At 40.9% G+C, this 22,083-nt stretch overlaps 1 protein-coding gene across 1 annotated transcript in view; it reads left to right on the top strand.

Annotated features, from left to right (window-relative positions):
* Positions 1-2,147: 2,147 nt before the first annotated feature.
* spock1 (SPARC (osteonectin), cwcv and kazal like domains proteoglycan 1) overlaps positions 2,148-22,083 on the top strand; it is a 112,575-nt gene continuing 92,639 nt past the window's right edge. The window contains exons 1-2 of the mRNA XM_008284571.1: positions 2,148-2,245; positions 2,840-2,977. Of these exons, the coding sequence (XP_008282793.1) occupies positions 2,843-2,977 (135 nt within the window). The 5' untranslated portion in view covers positions 2,148-2,245; positions 2,840-2,842. The remainder of the gene's footprint in view (positions 2,246-2,839; positions 2,978-22,083) is intronic.

Genomic DNA, 22,083 nt, shown 5'->3' on the forward strand with positions numbered 1-22,083 from the left:
GCATGAGTAGCGTTCTCTTAGAAAACTTTTCTCACTAAATAATATATTACAGCATAAGGATGATTGTAGCAAAACTCAATATATAACTTAAATGTCAGCAGCTTTACTAAAGTTTTATATGTTTCTTCTTTGTTTCTGTTTTTCCATTATGTTTTTTTTTTATTTGGCAAAAGCTTGCAATGACCCAAATGAAAATTGCAGGGTCCTACAAAGAAATTGTGTTCTCTCGTTTGTAAAATGAAAATATGCTCAGAAGATACTACAATTCATATTGCACATATGACATGGCACCGGTGTCCAAAGTAAGTGCATCACCCTGTAAAGCTGCATTTGCCATCCGAATAACATAAGCATGTGGCAATATTTCTCACAGAGTGCATCAGCTGTTACTTTCAGCTTTATAGGCACTCTCCACAAGCATTGCTGTCATTCCTGCACCTCTTGCCTGGTGAACTTTTCATTTGGTTTTCCATTTAAAATGGCTTCTGGCAGCATTTCAGCCATACATGTTGTGTGTAGTAAAACTATTGCATAAAGGTTGCAGATGCTCATTTTGGAATATTTTAAGAGTGTCAAATACTAGGTGGCTTTGCCTTAATCAATGTTTACTTTGTATTTCCTGTGCGGTGTTAGTTATTAATGTGATGTACAGTTGAGGAAAGAGGCTAGAAATGAGAAAGTCTAAGGTGATGCACTTTTCTTTGAACACCAGAACTACAAGCAGGTTACGTTTTAAAACTGAATTTAAATTCAAATTAAGTGAATCTAAATGATTTTCATCAGTATTGGTAACAGGCCACTGGAACCAGATTTGTATGAAAGCATCACCACACACCCAAACACTAGCAAGTCTTCAGCCTCTTTCATTTCTTTAAGCTATAACTTCACATAAAGTGGACACATGTGAAGCACAAACAGTAGTTAAAGTTTTTGTTCTAGGTCATTTGTTTGTTTCCTTCTCAATGTAACCTGGATCTCACACTTTCACACTGCAGCAAGCACCAACTAGTGTGCTTCACTTTCACTCTACATTGACTCTGGGCTGAAAACATAAAGTAAAAATAAAAATAAAAGTAGGACTCTATCCTCAAAGGCTTTAGTTTCCCCAGAGGGAAGGTGGAAAAAAAGTTCTTTGCTCAACCAGCACTGAACTTTAGGTGACAAAATAATCCAGATTAAAATAGTACAATAACATTTGGGCTGCTTACTCTAAATATATAATAAAACTTTGGGGAAAAACAAAAGCCTCCTTACAGGAGCAGGGAGTTTTGCAACGTAGCAGGTTGAGACCGAATTGCAAAAAAAAAAAATAAATAAAACAAAAGCCTTTCTTTTCATGACGACCACATTAATCCTGGTAGTAGCCTATTTTCCAAACGTGCCGTACAAACGAAAAAAAAAAGTGATATCAGCCAGAACAGTTAGTGCAGGGAAACTTTGAAGGAGATAAGGAGCAAAACGCGTGGCTGTGCCAAAACAAGACAATGGAGCAGAACGCACAGGAGGGAGAGTGATTCCATTATTCCTGCTCACCACAGACATCCATCAAATCAGATACGTGCACAAAAGAGAGACAAAGATTAAATATTTAACCATGTATCGTTATAGTCCTCCCCAAAAAATGAACGTCCTACTTACAGGATGTGGCCTATTTATGAATCATCACTTATTATTGTGATGTTTTATTTTTTAATAAACGGTGCTGCCTCTGTCCGAGGTGCTGAAACGCCTCAGCCGCTCAACCCATCCCCAAACTGGATCCATGTGCAGATTTTACGCTTTATATAACTTAATTGCATTTATTATAGTGGACACGAGCTGGGATTGTACAGCAGAAAGCGAGATGACTGGGATGAAATTTGTGTTTGTACACTGAGAACAGCGCTTTGACATGCTTCCCCCCCAAATCCTGCCTGCCTGCTTGTCTGTGTGCGCTCTGGTGAGAACATAGGAAAAAAAGTCCCCCGCTGAAAATCAATGACACGGTTAGTGTGTGAGAGAGAGAGAGGGAGAGGGAGAGAGAGAGAGAGAGAGAGGAGGCGGTGTCTGGTGACCGAGGAGGAGGAGAAAGAAAGAAAGAAAGAAAGCTCCCGGACCCGGTCCACTCGTCCTCACTGCTCCCTCTTCTGTTTTTTTTTGGCCGTCAATCCCCCTAAAAGCTGTCGGGTCGTACTACCGGAGCGCCCGGGGCCGTGGACTTATTTTCCCCCGGGAATCGGAACTGGACACCAACGAAGTATCCCAGGTAGGTAACGCACTATCACTGAAGGGGATTTCTTCCTTTTGTTAATTTAAAAAAAAAATTGTACCCACAAAGAAATCTAAATGTGAAAGTCAATTGTCAGATCAACCGGCGGAGAAAGCAAAGATGAAAGCCGAGACAAAGCTCCGGGGTGGGCGGCAGTTGTGAATTCTATTGACGCCGCTAATTGCTTTTTAAATTAGCGGAGGAAGGGATGCAGGGAGGAGGAGGAGGAGGAGGAGGGTGAAGCTCCGGAGCTGCTGGTTTCGCTGCTGCCCCATCTGCCGCGGTGACAACTCTCCAATGTTCATAATCCGATTAAAGGAGGGGAAAAAAGGATCAGCAGTTTGATGAAATGATCACTGCGCGCCGCCACAAACACCGCTTCGGTTGTTGTTTTTAATTGTGTGTGTTTGTGACACCCTGACCCACTATGCGTCACGACGTGAGAGTTGTGTGTTTTCTGTAAAGTCACTTCACTCTGCTCTCCGTGCACTTTGCAGCAGCAGCATCCTCCTCTTCCTCTGGATGTGTGTTTCCCCCCCCACTCCCTCCTCACTCTATAAATCTCTCTTCTCTTCTTGTGTTTGCTTCCAGAAGATGTTCTTCTTTCTGCTACCTGTCGTGGCTCTCTTGCTGAGCGGAGAAACGCTGGTCTCCGGTAACAGTAACGAGAAATGGCTGGGCACCGTGGCTCAGTACAACAAGGACAGATCCTGGAACAGATTTAGAGATGTGAGTTGCACCAAAAAAAAAAAAACGGGGGGTTTATAATTAGCTTCATTGTGTGTGTTTGTGTGTGTTTATCTGTGTGTAAGAGAGAGAGAGAGAGCGCACACTATGCCCTTGATACACCCTGTGAGTACTTGAGCACTTGCCAGCAGGCATAATCCACCTTTGTAGGAACTCAGCAGGTTCAAGCCCTGATTGAAAGCCAATCAGACTCATAGACAAACAGCATCACACTTGTGCACATGAGGGGGAAAATTCTCCACAGCTTAAGGTTCAATGACTTCCTCACTGGATCGCCTGTTTCTCTTTGCCACTGTTGACATCATGGCATTCTATCATTTCATTCGGTTTTAAGCAGCCATATCACCACAACGGGCATTTATACCTGATAATTTATTGTCAGCTTCAGTGTGTACAAGCAAATATTAGTCTGTGGCTTACTATAAAATACAAAAGACCTCTAAGGTTATGGTTTCTGTTTGGTTTTCCTGCCTTTTTCTGTTTACCTAATAAGGGATTTACTGTTGTTGGTTCTCTGACAATGAATGTTTTGTAAAGTCTACACAGGAGCTAGTGTACATATGATGTATAAAGGTATGTCTGTGGTTCAAATCAGTCGCTGAGGCTTGTTTTATCTGAGGTTATCAGGCATAAATTGGATGATATTGTTTTGTCAGAAGCAGCCATGTTCTGTTGACTGTAGGCCAGCTAACTCAGTGTAAGGTGTAGACATGGTGATGCATAAACATTTACTGTGGTATTCTTGTGCCATGGTTTGAAAGTGGGTTGCTATGTCTACGAAATCCTCTTAGAAATGATCATTAGTCTTCCAAACATAGATTTAACCCCGTCAAAGCTCATATCAGTGTATCAAAATAACAAATATAAAAACACATATTAAAGTGGTCTGGTACTGTGTTAAAGTGGGCGGTGTGCTGTAAGATAACATCCACATGAATGCCAAGTTTCCCAGCAGAACGTTGCATTCTAATGGCGTGATCGATGTTGTGGTTTTAATGTTGTGGCAGATTGGTGTTTGGCTGGCAAGACTGCAAGAGTGATGTCCTCTTAAAAGACTTTCCTCACTAAAATATATATGACAGCATAATGATTACTGTCGATATAAAAGCAAAGCAAAACTACAGTGTCATTTACATTAAAACAAAAAACAAAAAAAACCGTTTAAGTTTGTTTTCATGGAGTCAATAACTCTATGAAGTCCCCAGTTGCTGCAGCTGGAGCACACCAGCTCCAATCTGCACAAACTCTGTTAAGCTACTGTGTGCTACACAACGGCAGGCTGTAATTCAGCCATGAGAGTTCTAACCAGAATCCAGTTGTGAAGAAGAATAATGATATGGAAAAGCCCAGCCCACAAGTGGACAGGATACATTCCATTAATTTGTTATGAATAAAAGCGGAATCCATGTTTTTGAAACACTGAGTCATCGGTACGCTATTTCAAACCGACTTATTATGTGGCTCTTTGTGTGTCATCTGGCATATGAAAAACACTGTAACGACACGCTGAGAAGGTTAGAAACTAGATTTTGACAAGTGAGTCCTTTTAAGAAAGGCAGAGTGTATGTAGAACAGCCGGTGCTTCATATAAAAAAGCTGAAAGTTCGTTTAAAGTTTAAATGTGATACTCAAGTGCCAACTGCTGTGGCACAACATGTCTAATTACCGTGATATAAGAACTTAAATTGCCAGTTGTTGTGCAGCCACTTTGATCAAACCCAAAAAAGAAATGTATTTTAAGAGAGGATCTACAATTTTAAAAGCAAACAAATTTGGAGGAAATCATTTGGAAGACGCCGAAATTCGCTGGAATGATGCAGCCATAAAAAACATGCAGTTTCCAGTCTGAATGTTCAGTGAAGAGCTGGAACAGAACGTATGTGACTCTTTCGGGGTACACTCTTTATCTTTGTGATCGCACATTTTGAAAGCATCTTTTTCCTGGAAAGTTCATGACCTCCAGTTCTGTGTGAGGAACCGCCATCTTATCATCAGTGGGATACCTCTTAAGCTTGTTTTAAATAATTCACAAACTGAAGCCCAATCCTAACATCCAGGGACGTTTATGCATGCCATGTGTTCTTCGAGGAATTAGGACAAGCCTGTGTCGTTTGTAGAGCAACAAAATTTCCCTCTCAGCCTTGGGTCTGGCTTTAGCTGGGGAGCAAAGGCAGCGCTGAAATCGCTCTCCAGTCATCATCAGGCTAATAGTGACAGTAGTGCAACCACCGGTCTTCCATTTGATTCCATACTCTTCACATTATGATGTCGTTTGGTGCCCACTAGCATATTCTCTGGAGATTTCAGTCGAGAGAGGGGTAACTTTGGCCTTATTAGAGCTGGCCTTCCCTACACAGCGCTGGAACTGTGATGTGAGAGATGGTCCTGGCAGTGTACACTCAGCTAGAGATCTACTACCTGCGGTGTATGTGTGTGTGTGTGCTGCCCACTCTTTATTCCACTCTGTGGTCTCCTGTGCAAATGAAACTCATTAACAGGAAACTGTCAGTGGAGGACAGGAGAGGAGAACTGGGAGGGAAAGGAAGGTAGAGGAGGAGCAATAGATAGGGGGAAAGGCTGTGACATTTATGTTTAATATTTCAAGCAATGCTACCATCCACATACAGGAGCTGCTGTAGTTTTTTTGTGTGTGACTCGGTGTGTGTGTGTTATCTGACCTATCACATTGGAAAACCTGCTGGTCGCAATTTGTCTTCTGCAAGATTGGCTGCCGTTTGTCCCACTGTGTCTTCTTTCCTCCATTTTTTCTCAGTGATTCCTCTCCTCCCCTCTCTGTCGCCAACCCCTTTGATATCACATACAGCAGGACTTTAAGAAAATGTGGACCTGTAGGATTCAATTTCAAACCGCCAAACAATTATTCTTGCAACTATCTGAATTTGGTGATTGAGGAAAGCCTGATCTTGAGGGACAGTGGCTGTAATCACGACTTGCTCCTAGATCCCCCATATAGTCACAACTGTTGATCTTAAATTATACTGTGTGACAGATCCAAGATGACTGATTTAGACGCTTTGTGCCAAAAATGCCAAATCCATAGCACTGGAATCTCACAGTGCGACTGTTGGTATGATCCACATTTACTAGTCAGTTAATGAGAGCACGACTTAAAATGGTGCAGAATACACAGATGAGTCTCAAGTTCACTTTGCATCATTGCATTCTTGCCCTTTATTCCTTTGGTCATATCCAGTCTCCCAATTCTCTCTTCCTCATGTTTTTAGATTTTTAAAGAGCCCATATTATACACATTTACAGATCTACTAGAATAGACCCTACATGTAAAGGACATTCATAGAGAAGACCGATGTTTTGTTGTGAGGATTGAAGGAAGCCATTTACGTTAAACTGGATCAGTCATCTATAAACAGAGGAGGGGCTCTACAACACCAGGTATCAGGTACTTATAGTGCAGTCTTCAGATCTCTCCCCACAGAGTTTCACCACCATGAACAACTTGAGTCATTCTTCACCTGGTGGACCACAGCTGCTGTTGTAAAACCTGCCAGGTTCACAACCATTCATACCTCAAGACATGTGAGTCTTCAGCTGTCAGCCGTTAGCCATGTGAGTTAATACTCCTTATTTGTCAGAACTGAAGAAACTGATTACAGATGAAATGTCTTCAAGTACCAAAAAGAGAACTCCCGTTGCCTTCTACTGAAGCTTGTAGGATTACCATGACCTAGGTGACTGAGAATCTACACAGACATAGAGTCTACTAGAAAAGGCTTTAATGCTGCAATGTTAAAATAAACATGTAATTCTTTATACTGTACTGCTGTAGCACCTCTACCCACTCTCTGTTTAAAATGCTCTGTTTAAGCCTCTGTCTCTTCAAGGCAGTCCTAAAAAGCTCAGTTTGCTCTGATTGCTCAGCTGGTGCGATGAAAGTAAGGCAAATTACGTTACGTGCCATAACCCCAGATCTCTAATACCAGAGCCAGAGCCTGACTTAGCACCAGTTCTTTGTGTTTCCACCACCTAAGCACCAGTTCCAGGTTTTCAGAACTCTATGCTGGGCCAGAGCTAAGAACCGAGTCCGTCAGGGGCTGGGGGCAGGGTTATTGTGACCAACAAGACTGATGGAAACACAGAATGGGACACACAAGCGGTAATTTGTGTTGTTTTTCCCCAGGATGTCTCTGGTCCGATCTCAGATGTATTGGAATGAGACCCGGGACACACAGAAGTTTTGCACAAACTGTTGCACGCTGAAATGAAATAATCAAGTCATATGTTTTGCGACCAAATGAGAAAGTTGGTTGCACCTTTGCTACTGGTGAAAAAGTTAGTCTGGAGCCCTGTGTGGACTTCCATATGGCGCAATCGTTGTTCGGTAAACGGCTACGTATGCAGTGACATATGCCGTGGCTCTGACCTGCCAATGGAAAAGCAAACAGGTTCTTAGGAGGTGCGAGATTTGAACCAACTGAGCACTGGCAAAAGCACCAGCAACGAACTAGCACCTGGTTCTTCTGGTGGTATAAGTATTGGGGTGTTTGTCTAGCAGAAGTGGCTCTAGTGAGGGGATGGCGAATTGTAAGGAAGCTGCTCATTCTCTGTTTAAGGACATGTCAAATTAACAGCCAGGCTGTCGTTATCCAAATATGTTAACATAAATAAGTAACAGTGTTGTCCGTGCGAGAGAGTAACTCCATTGGCATGGACCTTTTACATGCATGAACAGCAGCTATGTGACACTAAAAAGAAGGTAACAACCAATAAACAGCATAATATGGGCTCTTTAACGCTTTATGGCCACAACATGACAGGCGAGAGCGTGAGAGCATCATCTGACATGCCTCAAAACTAATAATGTACAGTTTGTGTGACCACGACGGTTTTAGACTCAGTGTGACATGAAGTAATTGGGACTCTCACAGAAGCGTCAGTAGTGGCCAGTACGAAAAATGGTATACATCATGAAAACCGCAGTAAATTTGAAACAGTGTAATTGTTACTCAGACTGTCAAGTAGCTGATTATGTTTCGCAGGATGGGAGTTGGACAACTAGCATATCACAGTGGAGCAGATGGCGGGGGAAGTCCAGTTAGAATTGTACTTTATTGTCAAAATGTAAAATCTGTCTAGACAGTTTAATAGCCAGAATTATTCGAACTTTTTTTTGTAGAAATATGCTGTTATATCAGTGTGAGCGTAGAGTATCAATCGAGCTCCAATACAAGGACGGTTTTTCAGGTGAAGCTCATCTCTGCTTTCATCCTTTATTATTCTTTCCATGTGAAGCACAGCTGGTGTTTATAACAGTAATTCTGTCTTTCTGTCACTCAACCAATTCGCCACCGTTTGCTCAATTCTCAGAGTCATGAACTCCACATTTTTCCTCTCATTTTCTTCCTCTGTCTGCGAGCAGCGAATGACCCTGTGATTCCTCATCCGTGGCCCTCTCTATCCCCCTCACCCACCCACACTTTCTCCCCCTGCCCTCACCCGTGACTCCTCCTCTCTGCTGTTCTCCTCTGCCTGCCATGTTTCACTCTGCATCCCAGTTGATGAGCCACTTGCTCGCTCCTGCATAATGCATGAGTGTCCATTTCTTGACAGAGAAGCTGGGGCAGTAGTTAAATAGTCAAAGTTCAGGTGCCTTATCTTGAAAACATAAGGAAAGTAAGGTTTGATTTATTCTTTTGCTCCGTCACATTACCAGTAACTCGACTGTAATGTGTAGGAAGATAAGCATAATGCAGTTTTATTATCTAGCCCACTTCTATTGAAGAAGAATCTGCAGTAGAAATTAAAAAATGTCCCTTATCATCATCCCCTCTTGCCTGCTAAAAAACATTATTATCAATCAAAAAAAATACAGTGTCTTTGTTACCTGCTGTGTACTTGCGCAACAGTGAATTTCAGCTGATTTGTTGAGACAAAAAGACACATTTGTGGAATAAATTACACAAAATCTTCAGACTTGAAGTGTGTAGACAGGCTTGCTGGCTGAGCTGGTACAAATTCTCACTATTGTGTAGCTGTGTGTTTTTCTGTACCATTATGATTAGTTGTTTTGTTGAAAATTGCCTCAATTTGCCTCTGCAGTGTCTTTTTTGTCTATCCTGTTGTATGTATGCTTTAGAGATTTGGTACAGCTTTTTAGAGGATACCGAATGTTTTTGACCAAGTAAATTGTTTCTTAATCCTTTAAATTTGCTTAACCACCTTTGTTGCTCTTCTGCCAAATGGCTCGTTGTCGTTGTTTATGCCGACAGTTTTTCCAATTTTTCTGTAGGTTACAATAACCATTTTAATTTTCACAAGCTTTTATGCAAATAAAGTATAGCTGCAGAGAATATATATACATTTGTATGCAGCACTGAGTTCAACTGTGTTTCTGTTGAAGACAGGGTCAACTTTGTTGTAAGCCTGCAGCTGCCTTGTGTTGTTGGATACATCAAAGTGTTCTGCTGAGGACAGTGTTACACCTAGCAGCAGTAACAACAGAAGATTTTACTAAACAATACAAATCTGGAGTTACGGCCATGAAGCATCCAGGTGGAACTGCACTGATTTACACTGAAGCGGAGGCAACACTGTCCACACCGTCAGCAGACGTGGAAACACAGCCCATATATTTGGAAAGTCAATTGAACCTGAGGACGCTTTCCTTAAGTGTTCTTAATAGATAATTATGCTCCTTTGGTATTTCTGAATTATGCGCTTAATTGCTTCACCTTGTTCACCTCACATTTAAAGCTGCTGCCCACAATCTTATATGGCAACTACAGTGAACGGAGGAAACACTGTATGATAATTTGGCACAAAACTATTTATAACGTTGCAGAGTTTGCGAAACCCAAAGTTATAAAATTGGACCCATGCAATATAATAGCAGTGTTTACAGTTTGGATAACAGTTTGAAAATCTCCTTGTGTATTTACTGTTTTATGGAGTTGTTAAGTCTATCAGCTAATACATATTACGGTCTAGGGATTGCTGAGCTGGCCAGTCTGGGTCAGCTCTGCTATTCTGGCCTGAGTGGGTCTATTATTGGCGGATTTGTATTGTGCAAGGAAATATTTGGGTAGCTTGTACTGAGGTCAATTTAGAGGAAGCATTAGCATTGGAGTTTATAACACGAGCATAAGTAGATCAGTGTAAAATGTGGAGCATACAGATAATCTGACAAAAAGTAAACTTTGCAATATTACGAAACTAACACTACTCTAATTCATCTGATTTTATGTCAAGTAGTTGTTAAAAAATAGTTAAACACAGAATGTTATTATTTGCTCATTTCAGTGTAGTGAAGGTTACTTTCAGAATGTATTTCTCTACTGATTGCAGAATACATTCCGCTTTATGTCATTTGTAATGTGTTTTAAACACTATAGATCACTTCATTGTTGTCTTCCATTATTAATACATATAACAATAGGCATGTTTCTATAACATATTTTTATGCGCATTTTTTTATTTGAAAAGTTAATGAAAATGGTAAAATTCTTTAAAAAAAACAATCTACCACAATGTTGCAAAAATGTTTTTGTGCACTTTTTAAAATTTTTTATTTTTTTTTAAAGATAATTTTTTTCTGGCATTTTTGCCGTTATTGGTCAGGACAGTGAGAGAGTGAGACAGGAAAGGGGTTGAAGAATGGGGCAGAAAACCTGCAGCAAACTGTTGTGAGCGGGAGTCGAACTCACAACCGCTGCGTCAGGGAACTACAGCCCCTGTTCATGGGTTGCCTGCTCAACCAGGTGAACTATAGGGGCGCCCTGTTTTTGTGCATGTTTAAGGTGGTTTTTGACTGAAACAGAGTTAAAACGTAGTTCCATTGTAGAGCTTTTTTTCATTGCTTGGTTTCTTCAGTGTGTTTTGTTCCCTTAAATTGGCAGGTCTCCTTTCAATGGTTTGTTTGTCAGCTAGACCTACTTAGACATCCAGCGTCTAACCTGACAAAGTTCACAGGCGGATCAACAGTCGGCTAGCAGGTGATTTAATCAGCAATCATACATTTAACCAGACAAAAATAAACTTATTTCAAGGTTGCTTCTTTAGAAGTGGACTCTTCAAAGGTCAAAAGTGGCGTTGTGCCTGCCCTCTATGAATGTGAAATGATCTTTTTGAGTTTCCAGTAGCGAAATGTATTTCTGCGTGTCAACTCCATCCTCTCCTGTCATGTTTGGTCTGTAGGATACACTGTCTGAATAGTTTACTTCTCTGAAAATATGCTTCTGTTTTCACTCAGTGGCTCATGGCAACTTAGTAATGCGTTTTTTATTTAAGTAATCTATTGATATTAAGAATGTAACCATATTCTGATTACCACATATTTGAATTGTAACTGTAGCTAAACGCAGTTACCCATGTTTTCTGTTTTATAGATATGACATCGCTACTCCCCAGGTTGGACTAATTTAAGTCATAATTTTGGCAATTTTACACTGGATTTTATGAAGATAAATTCTTCTCTCTCCCCTCCTGTCCTCTTTCCTCGCCTCTCCTCTTCTCTCCCCTCGTCTTTCCTGTCCTCTCCCCTGACAAAAAAGCTGTCATTGCCATTCTGCCAGCCTCACTTTTATCCTCAAGAAGTGGAAAAGTTGTTTTAGCTCTTCTGAGCCAGTTTTTTTTCTCTCCTAAAATAGGCTTTTCTTGTCCCTGTACCTCTTCCATACTTTGACTTTTTCCAACTGAAATCCTGTTTTCGACCCTGCTTGCGTGCTGTCAGGTATACACTAATGCACAACATCCTATTTGTGGTGGACACAGGATGACCCTCTGCGTATTACCTCCTATATTTCTGTAAATGCATCCATCTCCTGACTGTCAGTTCATTTTTTGGAGGACACGGTGAAAACTAAAGTTATTAATTGCTGGGTAAGTGTTAGTGTGGTTACACTGTAATATATCAGCTCATTCTCACAGCGAAAATTAAATGTTGATGTCTTTTATCCGAGCAGACAGTCTCTCTGGACCTGTCAGTCACTTACCCTGGCAGTGTCTGTCTATCAAAAAAAAAAGTGGACTGTGTCTGCAGGAATTTTTGAGTTACCATTCTGCAACAGAAGCGTTTGACGTAACTCTGTTATTTTCAATTCAACGCTGGTTGGTGTGGTAGCTTGTTTTACATGTTTCTCCTTTTGCATTCATGGAGGAAAGGATTTTGCTGAGCATGCATGTTCTTTTTCAAGCCCAACGCATTCACACCTGGGAGCATCCCTCTGCTTCTAAATTAAATGTTCGTCTTCTGTATATCTATTTTTGTGCCCTGATGTGTGCGAATGCGTCCTGATTGGTTGGTTGTACGGCTGAGGGGGAGGGGCGGGGTGCTGTTTAGAGAAGCAGCTTAGACAAGACGAACCCTGGAGTCACCTTCACCTTCCCTTACGCACACACATAAACCCTCTGAGTGAATACTCACCCCAGACAGACGTACAGTATTCCCGTCAATTAATCGAAATCGTGGCTGAACACCTGTCATTCTTTCTTATCTCTCCCCTGCTCTGCCCTCCATTTCTCTTTCTGCTCTTTAGCTGCCTCTGTACCTCCTCTTCATGCACTTTGTCGTCGCTTCTCTCTGTCCTGACTCTTCCCATTCTCATTTTAATTCCAGATGAAACGGTGCCCTTCAAAATAAACCGTCTCCCTCTCATGCTTTCTACACCTTTTATCCTATTGCTTTTTTACATGCTCTTCTTCTGCATACATTTTCTCACTTTGAGGTATTGATTTCAAATGAGAAAGTTCTGGTTCTAATCTCTGCTCTGGCGGACTGTTATTGTTGTGTGTGTGTGTGTAGGGGGACACATTCTATGGCGTCATTGTAGCTGCAAGTGCTATGTCATGCCTTTTTAAACTGTCTGATATTTTCCACGTGTCTGTCTTACTGATGTCTCTGCATATCTGATACGATGCAGAAGGATGCACGCAGGGTGGCATCCACCGTGAAACTCATGGAGAGATCGATCACTAAATTTACCGGGCAGGGTAACCGTGATTGGAGCTTTCATAGAATCAATGAGAGCGTGAAAAGGCAGGAAAACGGACTCAAGCACACACACACATACATACAAACCCAGTGGAGGACAATTCGGTCACAGGCAAGACAAAGGTCACTGTCCCTTATGACCAGGATGAATAGGTTGAGAGATGTGTGTGTGTTTGTATGTGTGTGTGTGTGCATGTTGGAGGGTACAACAAAGAGATCGACAAAGCAGGGGAGCTAAAGGATTGCCAGTAATTTTGGCTACTGATAAGAAAGAAGAAACAGGGAAAAAAGAGATGATAGGAGAAGAGAGGAAGAGGAGGAGCTTAAATGTGAAGCCCATCAACACCGTGGGCAGAACAGATGGACAGGCACAGGATGGAAGGATGTGAGAAATGTGGAATTCATCATCGATACAATATGTGTGTGTGTGTGTGTGTGTGTTTTTTTTTTTTTTTTTCAGTAAGCTTTATCGTGGCAGCCCCTCAAAACTCCATTCTTTCTCTGTGGGGATTGTCTTTCTGTCGGCCTACTTGGCGCTGATATGAAGCTGTCCTGCTAAGCTGTTGATTCTTTTGAAGAGATGCTGTCTGATTTGCTGCTTTTGTCTGAAGATTTGCCCAAAAAAAGAGAAGCCACCAACACAGCACAAGAAAATACCTGAAATACCACTAGTTCTGTATTTGGATCCCTTGCTTCGAGCAATATTTTATCAGAAGGCTTATATCTTTTGAACACATAATCCGGTCTCTATTCTTATGAAACTGATTGCACTGGCTTACATATGCTGCACATGTTGTGCTAATATTCATGTATAGCTACTGGCACCGTTACCTTCTATATACTTAATGTACTTTATGGACTGTTGCAGACAGGACCAGGACTACATGCAGTCACCAGAGTGTCTATAGAGGCTTGTCAGTGGTTGAGTACTAATGTTAAGGTGAAATATGCAAGATTTTGAGCATAAATATAGCATTAACATAATAGCAAACAACTATTAAGCATCCTTAGCCGTGAAGTGAAGCTTTCTGTGTGCGTTGTAATCAGAGTTTCTCTATTCTATGTTTTGACAGATGGTCAACATGCATATTAGTGCATGTGAGACCCTCCCTTTTTACTATTGGTGCCATGCTCATAAACGGACAGAGATCATCACAAACCAAATTCGTTTACACTAATTTCACATCAGCTCAATGTGAGAGAGTCCACTGCTGTTTTGAGACTTTCTTCTGCTGCTCCTTCTCCACTTGTGTGCGTGCCGCTCTGCCTTTTTGTGTTACTGTTTCTGCACACCGGTCCACTCCGGTCCATCCACGAAGCCGACCCGGTCCGTCCATGGGTCTGCTTCGGTCCAATGGACCGTGGAAACAGACGCACAAAGAGTGGAACAGACATGAGTGACAAGAAGGAGAGACGGGAGAGGTCAAGATAATGTTACTTGAGTTTATAAAACCACTTGGTATGGCCATTCATTGTATTTTACTTGCTGGTGTGGGTGAATGCTTGTGGCTGGATCGTTTTCTGTTGCCTCCCGTTGACACAGTCTCACTGGTTGTGGAGGTGTGGTCTAAGATGCTCATTCTCTAGTGACATCTAGTAGTTTGGAAGAAATTTTAGACTGAGAAATGCTCCATGTCCATTAAAAAAATACCAAGTCATGTAATATATTATTCAACTAATGATTTTGGCCCTGCAACACATTCAATTTAAACTCTACATTTCCAGTGTTAATTTGCCTTTTCCCTACGTGCAATAGTTATCCATATGCCTTCAAGCCATGCTCCCTATATTTCTAACATATTTCATTTTCACGGATGTTGTTAAAAATCTGCACTATATTAATGATAGGCAGCAATCTTTGTGTCAACATACGTCTGTTATATCGTAGAATTTTCACTCACTTATGTAACAGCTGCTTGTCAGGAGGGAGGATATGAGTGTGTGTGTGTGCTTCCATGTGTTCGTGTGCATATCACAGTCAAGTGCCGAATTGTACTTCTGCATATCTTGCATAATAACAAATGTATGTGTAATTTCATGCAAAAAGCATGCGTCGCTTGTTTTGATGTCTGCATGTCAGTGTCAGAATGCAGGCATATTTACGTGCAGTATGTCACAATAGTTTTGCGTGCGCCTGTGTGATTGTTCTTCTTGCCGCTGCCATTGATGAAGCTGTCACCCCCACTGCGCGCTGGTTCTAGTGTGTGATCAGATGTTTTTTCCTCGGGGTCTGGCCTGGCTCCCTCTACATCTCTCCATATGTCAGTGTTTGATTTGTCTTTGTGTAATCGGGTTTATAAGTCGAATGTGCGAGTGGAGATGAGCCATAGCAACCTTATTTGCCTGCTTGTTACTCTGCCAACTAGAAAGTTACTGTTGGCACAGTGAGAGCATTGTTGTTCTGGGAGTGTGAGGTCTTGGGTTCATGCCTGCTGCCTGTTCTTTGATTCATTGCTTTTCTTCTTTGAAACCTTTTCTTTTGGAATATGGCCCTGGAATGCAACCTAGCAGATGTCTGAAATAATATGCATATTATATTTTATACTACAGTAAAGATGAACTCTGTATTAAGCATGCCTTGTGTCTTTTTTTTTTGTGAAAAATCTGTGCTGGACCTGAACATTAACCTCACAGGTTTGGAGTCAAATGGAATATTTTTGGATGTAGATAATTTGCCATCGTTTTTGACTGTAAAAAAAGCAAAACACAGTGCTTGAGCTTAAAATCACACTGAAGTGGGGTTAACAAGAAAATGTTCCTTTTGATTAGTCTGTGTTAATTTCTTTTCATTTTTATCTCCAACACACCTTCTCTTCCTTGAGTTTGACGTCTCTTTGATTCTTGAAAAATGAAAATATTTCAAAAGCTGTGCTAGTGACACACTGGTACTTTGAGCTACATGCTAAAATCAGCATTGTAGCGTGCTTACGATGATAATGGAAGCATGCGGATGTATAGCAGGTGAAAGATGATCATGTTCATCAAACCTTAACCCTTTATGGGGCAAGTGACCATATTTGGTAACTTCCTTGGACGTTCAATATGTCCACCCCGTGCCTCTCCTTGAGGTTGAAGAACCATGTGAATTTTGATTTATTTTTTAAGATTAGTGCCAACACCACTACCCCAAGGAAAATGTTACAAAATGAACTTGCCATGCACTTTATAAAAACTTTGTTACTGGTTGTGTAAGTATCATTACCTCAATGTAAAAAGCTTCTCAATAAATAGGTTTTTTGCAGTTTGTTGCTTTTTCTTTTATAAAATAAAAAATCCCCTTTTTTTTTATACCGTAGACGGGCAAGTTATCATATATGGTAACTTTATAAGTCTTGATTTGCAGCATTTTTTTTAAGTAAAAGAAGTAAAAATATCGTGAAGTATCCTTCAATAACACCCTAGGGTTGAAATTTTCATTTTCCAAGTATTTCAAGGAATGCCCTATGAAGGGTGAAGTTTGTCACCAGCAGTAACATTGTGCCAATTACTCTTAAACACAACAGTGCATTATATATGTATTATTTTCCAGTTCAGTCTCTGGAGAACATGAATTCCTGCTCTAAATTCCATGCAACCCATCCAAAAACACTCCCAATCAAGTTCTGCCTGAAATCTGGTGATACAAGGGATCAAGTCAAGTGATTACCAAAGTCAGCATGATTCATTCATCCTCTGGAGACCATGATAATTTTATAGCAAAGTCAATATCTCAAGGTATATCTGCAAATTGTGGACATGCGGACCGACCATGTGTGGCTCTATTGATGGACTCTAAAGAAGCTATAATCAGTTATTGATTGTTTAACGTAGAAGCGCCCGACTGTAAAAAGCTCCACATAAAGACAGAACTATACACCTACTACACATCACTAGACCAAAAGGTTCATCAGCAGGAATATGAGCTCGATGCAGCAAAAGATATTTCTCATTGTTGTCAGTTTTGTTTCTCATTCATAATAATCACTTTTTTGTATCTTGCATTATGTTGCTGGCACACTGTGGACCAGCATTTCCCTCTTTCCACTATCGTGTAATGAGGTTTATCTTACGATTCATAAACCAGCTTCATCCCATGATTGATTGCATGTGCCCGGCTCTGCTTGTTCCCTGTAATCACAGTAGTTGTTGCTGAGATGATGAACACAGTCATCGTGATAGCTGATGCAGATAATCAGACGAACTGCCTTCAAATTACACATCAGTCTTTGGAATGAATTGTTTGGCTACATGTTATGTTTTGGCTGCAGCCTAATCAATTATGTAATGCTTTGGATTTCATTTGCAAGTGGGCTGTCTTGCTCAGACCAACATTTGAAAGTAGCCCTCGCTGCCCTGAGCGTCACATTGTGAGATAAATAGTGGGCAGCTTGTTTTCTCCTTCTCCACACCTCCCCAGTCCTCTTTTCTCTCAGTGGCAGCATCTCTTCTCTACCTTTCCCTCTTTCTCTCCATCTCTCGCTCTGATGTTTATGGTCTCTAAAACCATGTCAGATTGAATTGGTCATTATCTCATTTTTCCCCCGAGGGCATGGATACAGTTACTGTTTGTGTGTGTGTGTGAGTGTGTGTGGGTTTGAGAGACGTCTTGTCTGCTTCAATAATTCAGAAGGTTTCTGCTACTGCAGGTCATGTGATGCTCCGGGGAGACATGGAGGGGGGGAGAGAGAGGAGATGAGGGGAGGGAGACATTGACACCAAGATGTGGTAGATTTGTTCCTTGTAGCAGTTAGTGCATTTTCTGTATCCTTACTTGATCATTTCGTTGCTGTCAACTGCTAACTAGCAGCACGTCTTGAAAATTCACATTTTACTCTCAGAATCCTTTCACATTTAAGTCACTGCGTAACATCTTGGCTGACAGCAGCATCTGCAACAATGCAGCCTTTTACTGATCTAAACTCATCTATAAATTCCTGCATAATGAGGTGGCAACTAATGGTTATTTTCAATGTTAATTCGTCTGTCACTTATTTTCTTGAATAATTGATGAGTTGTTTGGGCTACAAAATGTCAGAAACTGGTCTAATATGTTGATTCCCAAAGCCCAAAATGACATCCACAAATGTCTTGTTTTGTCCACAACCCAAAGTCATTCAGTTTACTGTCACAGAGGAGTAAATAAACTAGAAAATACAAGCACTTAAGAGGCTGGAATCAGAGGATTTTGGCCTTTTTTTGTCTTACAAAATTACACAAATTGATTTATCAATTTTCAAAATAGTTGCTGATTGTTTTAATTAATGAATCGATCAATTGTTGCAGCTCTGCTACATAATCAAGGTCCTAATTTGCCCATTGTCTTCCTCTTTTAATTCAGTTGTACAAGATGAATTATGATGTGAGAAATCGGCATAGAACTCACAATGTGATCCCGATAAAATAAAAAAAGAAGCAGTTTTAAAGAGGGGTCACTCCTGAATGATGTTTTGCTTCTTGTTGTGTTATATTTTTCTACATTTCTTTATATCTTGTGCTGTTTCATATCTATTTTCCTGTTGAATCTTGCGCTCGCCCTTTAGGGATGGTAATTGCAAACATCAAGCTATGAAAGCTGAGGTGTGGTTTCATGCGGTTGCCTTGTCCCTACACAAACAAACTTAAAATAATTTTTAAAAATGAGTAAATCCCTGCTGCACTTTTGTTTATGACAGATAAACTCTGGGGAACTGCAGGTAATGACGACGAGCGGTTGAGCCCTGAGGTACTCAATGAAGGCTGCATCTACAGCTATGGACTCTGTGAATGTGTGTGTGGACAGTTACCATATGGATATGATGTCCTCCTTACGACCTATAGATCAGAGTGCATTGGTTTCTTTGAAGATTACCAGAGCTATTACCAGGCGACAACTGTTTCTGTTAAAGGTTTGTCGATGAAAAGCTGTTTAGTTTCTCGCAGCCTTGGGCTCTACAATGCATGTCATGTTACCGCAATATTCTCAGTAGTTATGTATCGTCCCTTTCTCTCTGTTTCACCCCATTTCTTGTATGTTTTTTAGATCTGATGTCACAAAATAGCAAATTAAAATTGCGAGTCATCCTAGCACGTGTTAGGTTGTACCTAACATTTACTAATTAGCACTAAACATGAACTTTTTAAAACTTTTATCTGAAAATGACGTGCATTACACAACAGTTCCTTTTGTGTCCTGCGTATCCTTTTGTGATGGCAGGGTAGAAAAACTGTACATAAATCCTCCAGCTGTGATCCAGCATTTCATTTTAGCACCACGGTCAGCACCATATTGCTGCTGCTGGCCGCTCTTAATGGAGAAGAGTCCAGTTTGCTGTTAGCCTCTGTGTTGGTGTGATACCGCTGTCAGAGTGGTGGTGAGTGAGTCATTTCTGCTCTGTGTTAAGGGTCAGAAATGAAAGTTCAAGTGGATAAAAACCATATTAGACACAGCTTTCTACTTTAACAATCCAGCGAGATGGGTTGCTGCTGACCTGGGTGATGGTGGTGCTGGTGTTGGAGTTAGTTCTGGCTTGTCACTGCCAACTTTTGCTCCCATTTTCTCTGGCACTACATAGCTCATCTCCAATCAGATGCCACAGCGTTGTCAGAGTAACAGCTGGCTGGACGTCCTGTTTCAGGCTGACTTTCAAACCCAGAGAGACACGAGTAACCAGATTTAGGCCAGATGGTGTTTTTATCCCTCATATGCTATTTAAATTTTTTGATGTTGAATATAGGTTTGAAGGAGAAACTGTAATTCAAAAGTCATTTGGTCATGTTCAGGTTTTAATAGCATTTACAGTGTAAATGTCGTTACAGAGGAGTAGCTGTGAAGAAGTGCTGGCTGGATGACACACAGGGAAGTTTGGAGTATGAAGTTTCATAGGAACAGATAGTTTATACCACAATTGGTTACAATCATTAAATTCATGCAAAATATGAATATTAAACTGACTTAAAGTACAAGTTAACATTCTTAGAGTGTGCGTGTGTTACTTTTTTTGTGTAAACCCTTAATAATCAGTACTTACAAGCATGAACAGCAAGCCTCCAGCGTCAGCAACTTCACCATCAAAAAACTGATACTAAGCCTGTATTTTGGTTGTTTCCAGATGGTTTTATAACACAATCTGAAAAGCAAACATACACAAATGTTTGGGGATTTGGAATCTAATAAGGTTTGTTTTATTCATAGTCATAATCCAGATAAATTACATTACACGCTGGAGGATAGCAAGTGATTTGTTTACAGGTAAATGACACGCAAATTTATAAATACGCCCAACAGTATACGGTTGCAGAAAAGATTGCCGGAATTCTATCTAAATTATATTATAAAACAACCTAATTATTTACAGACGCTCTTACGGGGATTTGTGTCACTGTTTGCATATGGAGCACGACTCAAAGTTTGGTATTGCTTTAAATCAAACTGAAATACCACAGTTAATTAGTAAATCCTGCAGAACTGCAGGTTTTTCTCTGATCAGCTCAGGCTGTGTACAGTGTTTTAACACTCCTTTCCTTATGATGCTGTTAGATCTCCACCATGTCTGTGCAGATTCACTGATGTAAAACATTTTTTGTTTTGCTACTGATGATGTTGGGATGTGGTCATTAAGTCACAACAACATAAGAAGAAGCAATTAAACACTGCAACACTCTTGATTGGTCTCTGATTATAGTAATTAGAATAATATGTGAAACCAGTCTTTACAGCTTGTGCACACAAACAAGATGTCGACACTCACGTATGCGTTTGTAACGTAGGTTTTAGATTTCTGCTATGGGGTCGTTGTAGACTGTGTGCTGCATGCAGAGCTCTGATGTGTCATTAGCTTGACCTGAATGTAAAAGAGTAATTTGGTGTCTGCTTCTGATAAGGTTTGAAATAAAAGAAAGTGGATTGAGTTTGTCATATATCATTTTTTGATCAAGCTTAATCTCAGAAGGATATCAAAAGAAAAAACTTAAAGAAAGATGTCAAAGTGAGACGACTTGGCATAGAGAGGGTGCAGCTAGAAAAAGTGACAAAATCAGACATCCATCCATCCATTATCTATACACTGTTTAATCCTCACTAGGGTCGCAGGGGGCTGGAGTCTATCCCAGCTGATTTAGGGTGAAGGCAGGGGACACCCTGGACAGGTTGCCAGTCTATCACAGGGCTACACTTAGAGACAAACAAACAATCACACTCACATTCACACCTACAGACAATTTAGAATCACCAATTAACCTCAACATGTTTTTGGACTGTGGGAGAACATGCAAACTCCACAAAGAAAGGTCCCGCACGTCCTAAGCTGCGAGGTGACGGTGCTAACCACCAAGCCACCTTACAGCCCACAAAATCAGACGTGTATAATAAAATATCTTAGTTGATTTGTACTGCAGGCCCCAAAAATGTGCTTTAAATTAATGATCTTACATTTTAAAATTGATACAGACAAAACTCACCTGATCCCCATTCAACCGATGTGTCGTAGAGCAGCGCGTACATACAGATGACAGACTGAAGACAGCAGCACCTTGTTCTACTTCTCAAGCAATGCAGCTGAATTTTTGTGAGCTTGGTATCTGTAATGATAGCTGCAGTCCTGCAGGCCATGCTTTCTGTTGACTGGAAATCCTCCCACTTAATAACAACTAGAGTGATGGACTCACCTTTCTCATTTTCTTCACTCTGTCAGCCCTCGCTCCTTCGCCTGTTCCTGTACCATAGTAGTGATACAGGCACGCTGTATGTGTTGACAATGGCGGTCCCAGTGATCGAGCAGTGGGCGGGGGAAAGACATGGCAAGAATAATGAAGCCAAATGGCCAGCCGTGTGTTTGGGATGAATAAAGGGATTTTGATTATGCGAATGTCACACCTCAGTTGATGAGAGCGAGAGAGACAGGCAGTTTGAGATGGATGTGGGTGTGAAAATGAATACATTGATGCATATTCATGTTGGAGGGTGACACAAGAATTGTTTGACAGCTTTAATTAAACTCAGCTGAGTCAGCCTCTGAGCTGCAGCTTCAATCACATTTTAATGAGCCACACACCCAGCAGCCCACATGGAATAAGGTCCATCTCTTTAAACCTCCCCTCTTCTCTCTGTCTGCCTTTGGTGTGTGTGTGTGTGTGTGTGTGTGTGTGTGTGTGTGTGTGTGTGTGT

Source organism: Stegastes partitus, unplaced genomic scaffold, assembly GCF_000690725.1.
Source record: "Stegastes partitus isolate 25-593 unplaced genomic scaffold, Stegastes_partitus-1.0.2 Scaffold364, whole genome shotgun sequence".
Taxonomy (NCBI): Eukaryota; Metazoa; Chordata; class Actinopteri; family Pomacentridae; genus Stegastes; species Stegastes partitus.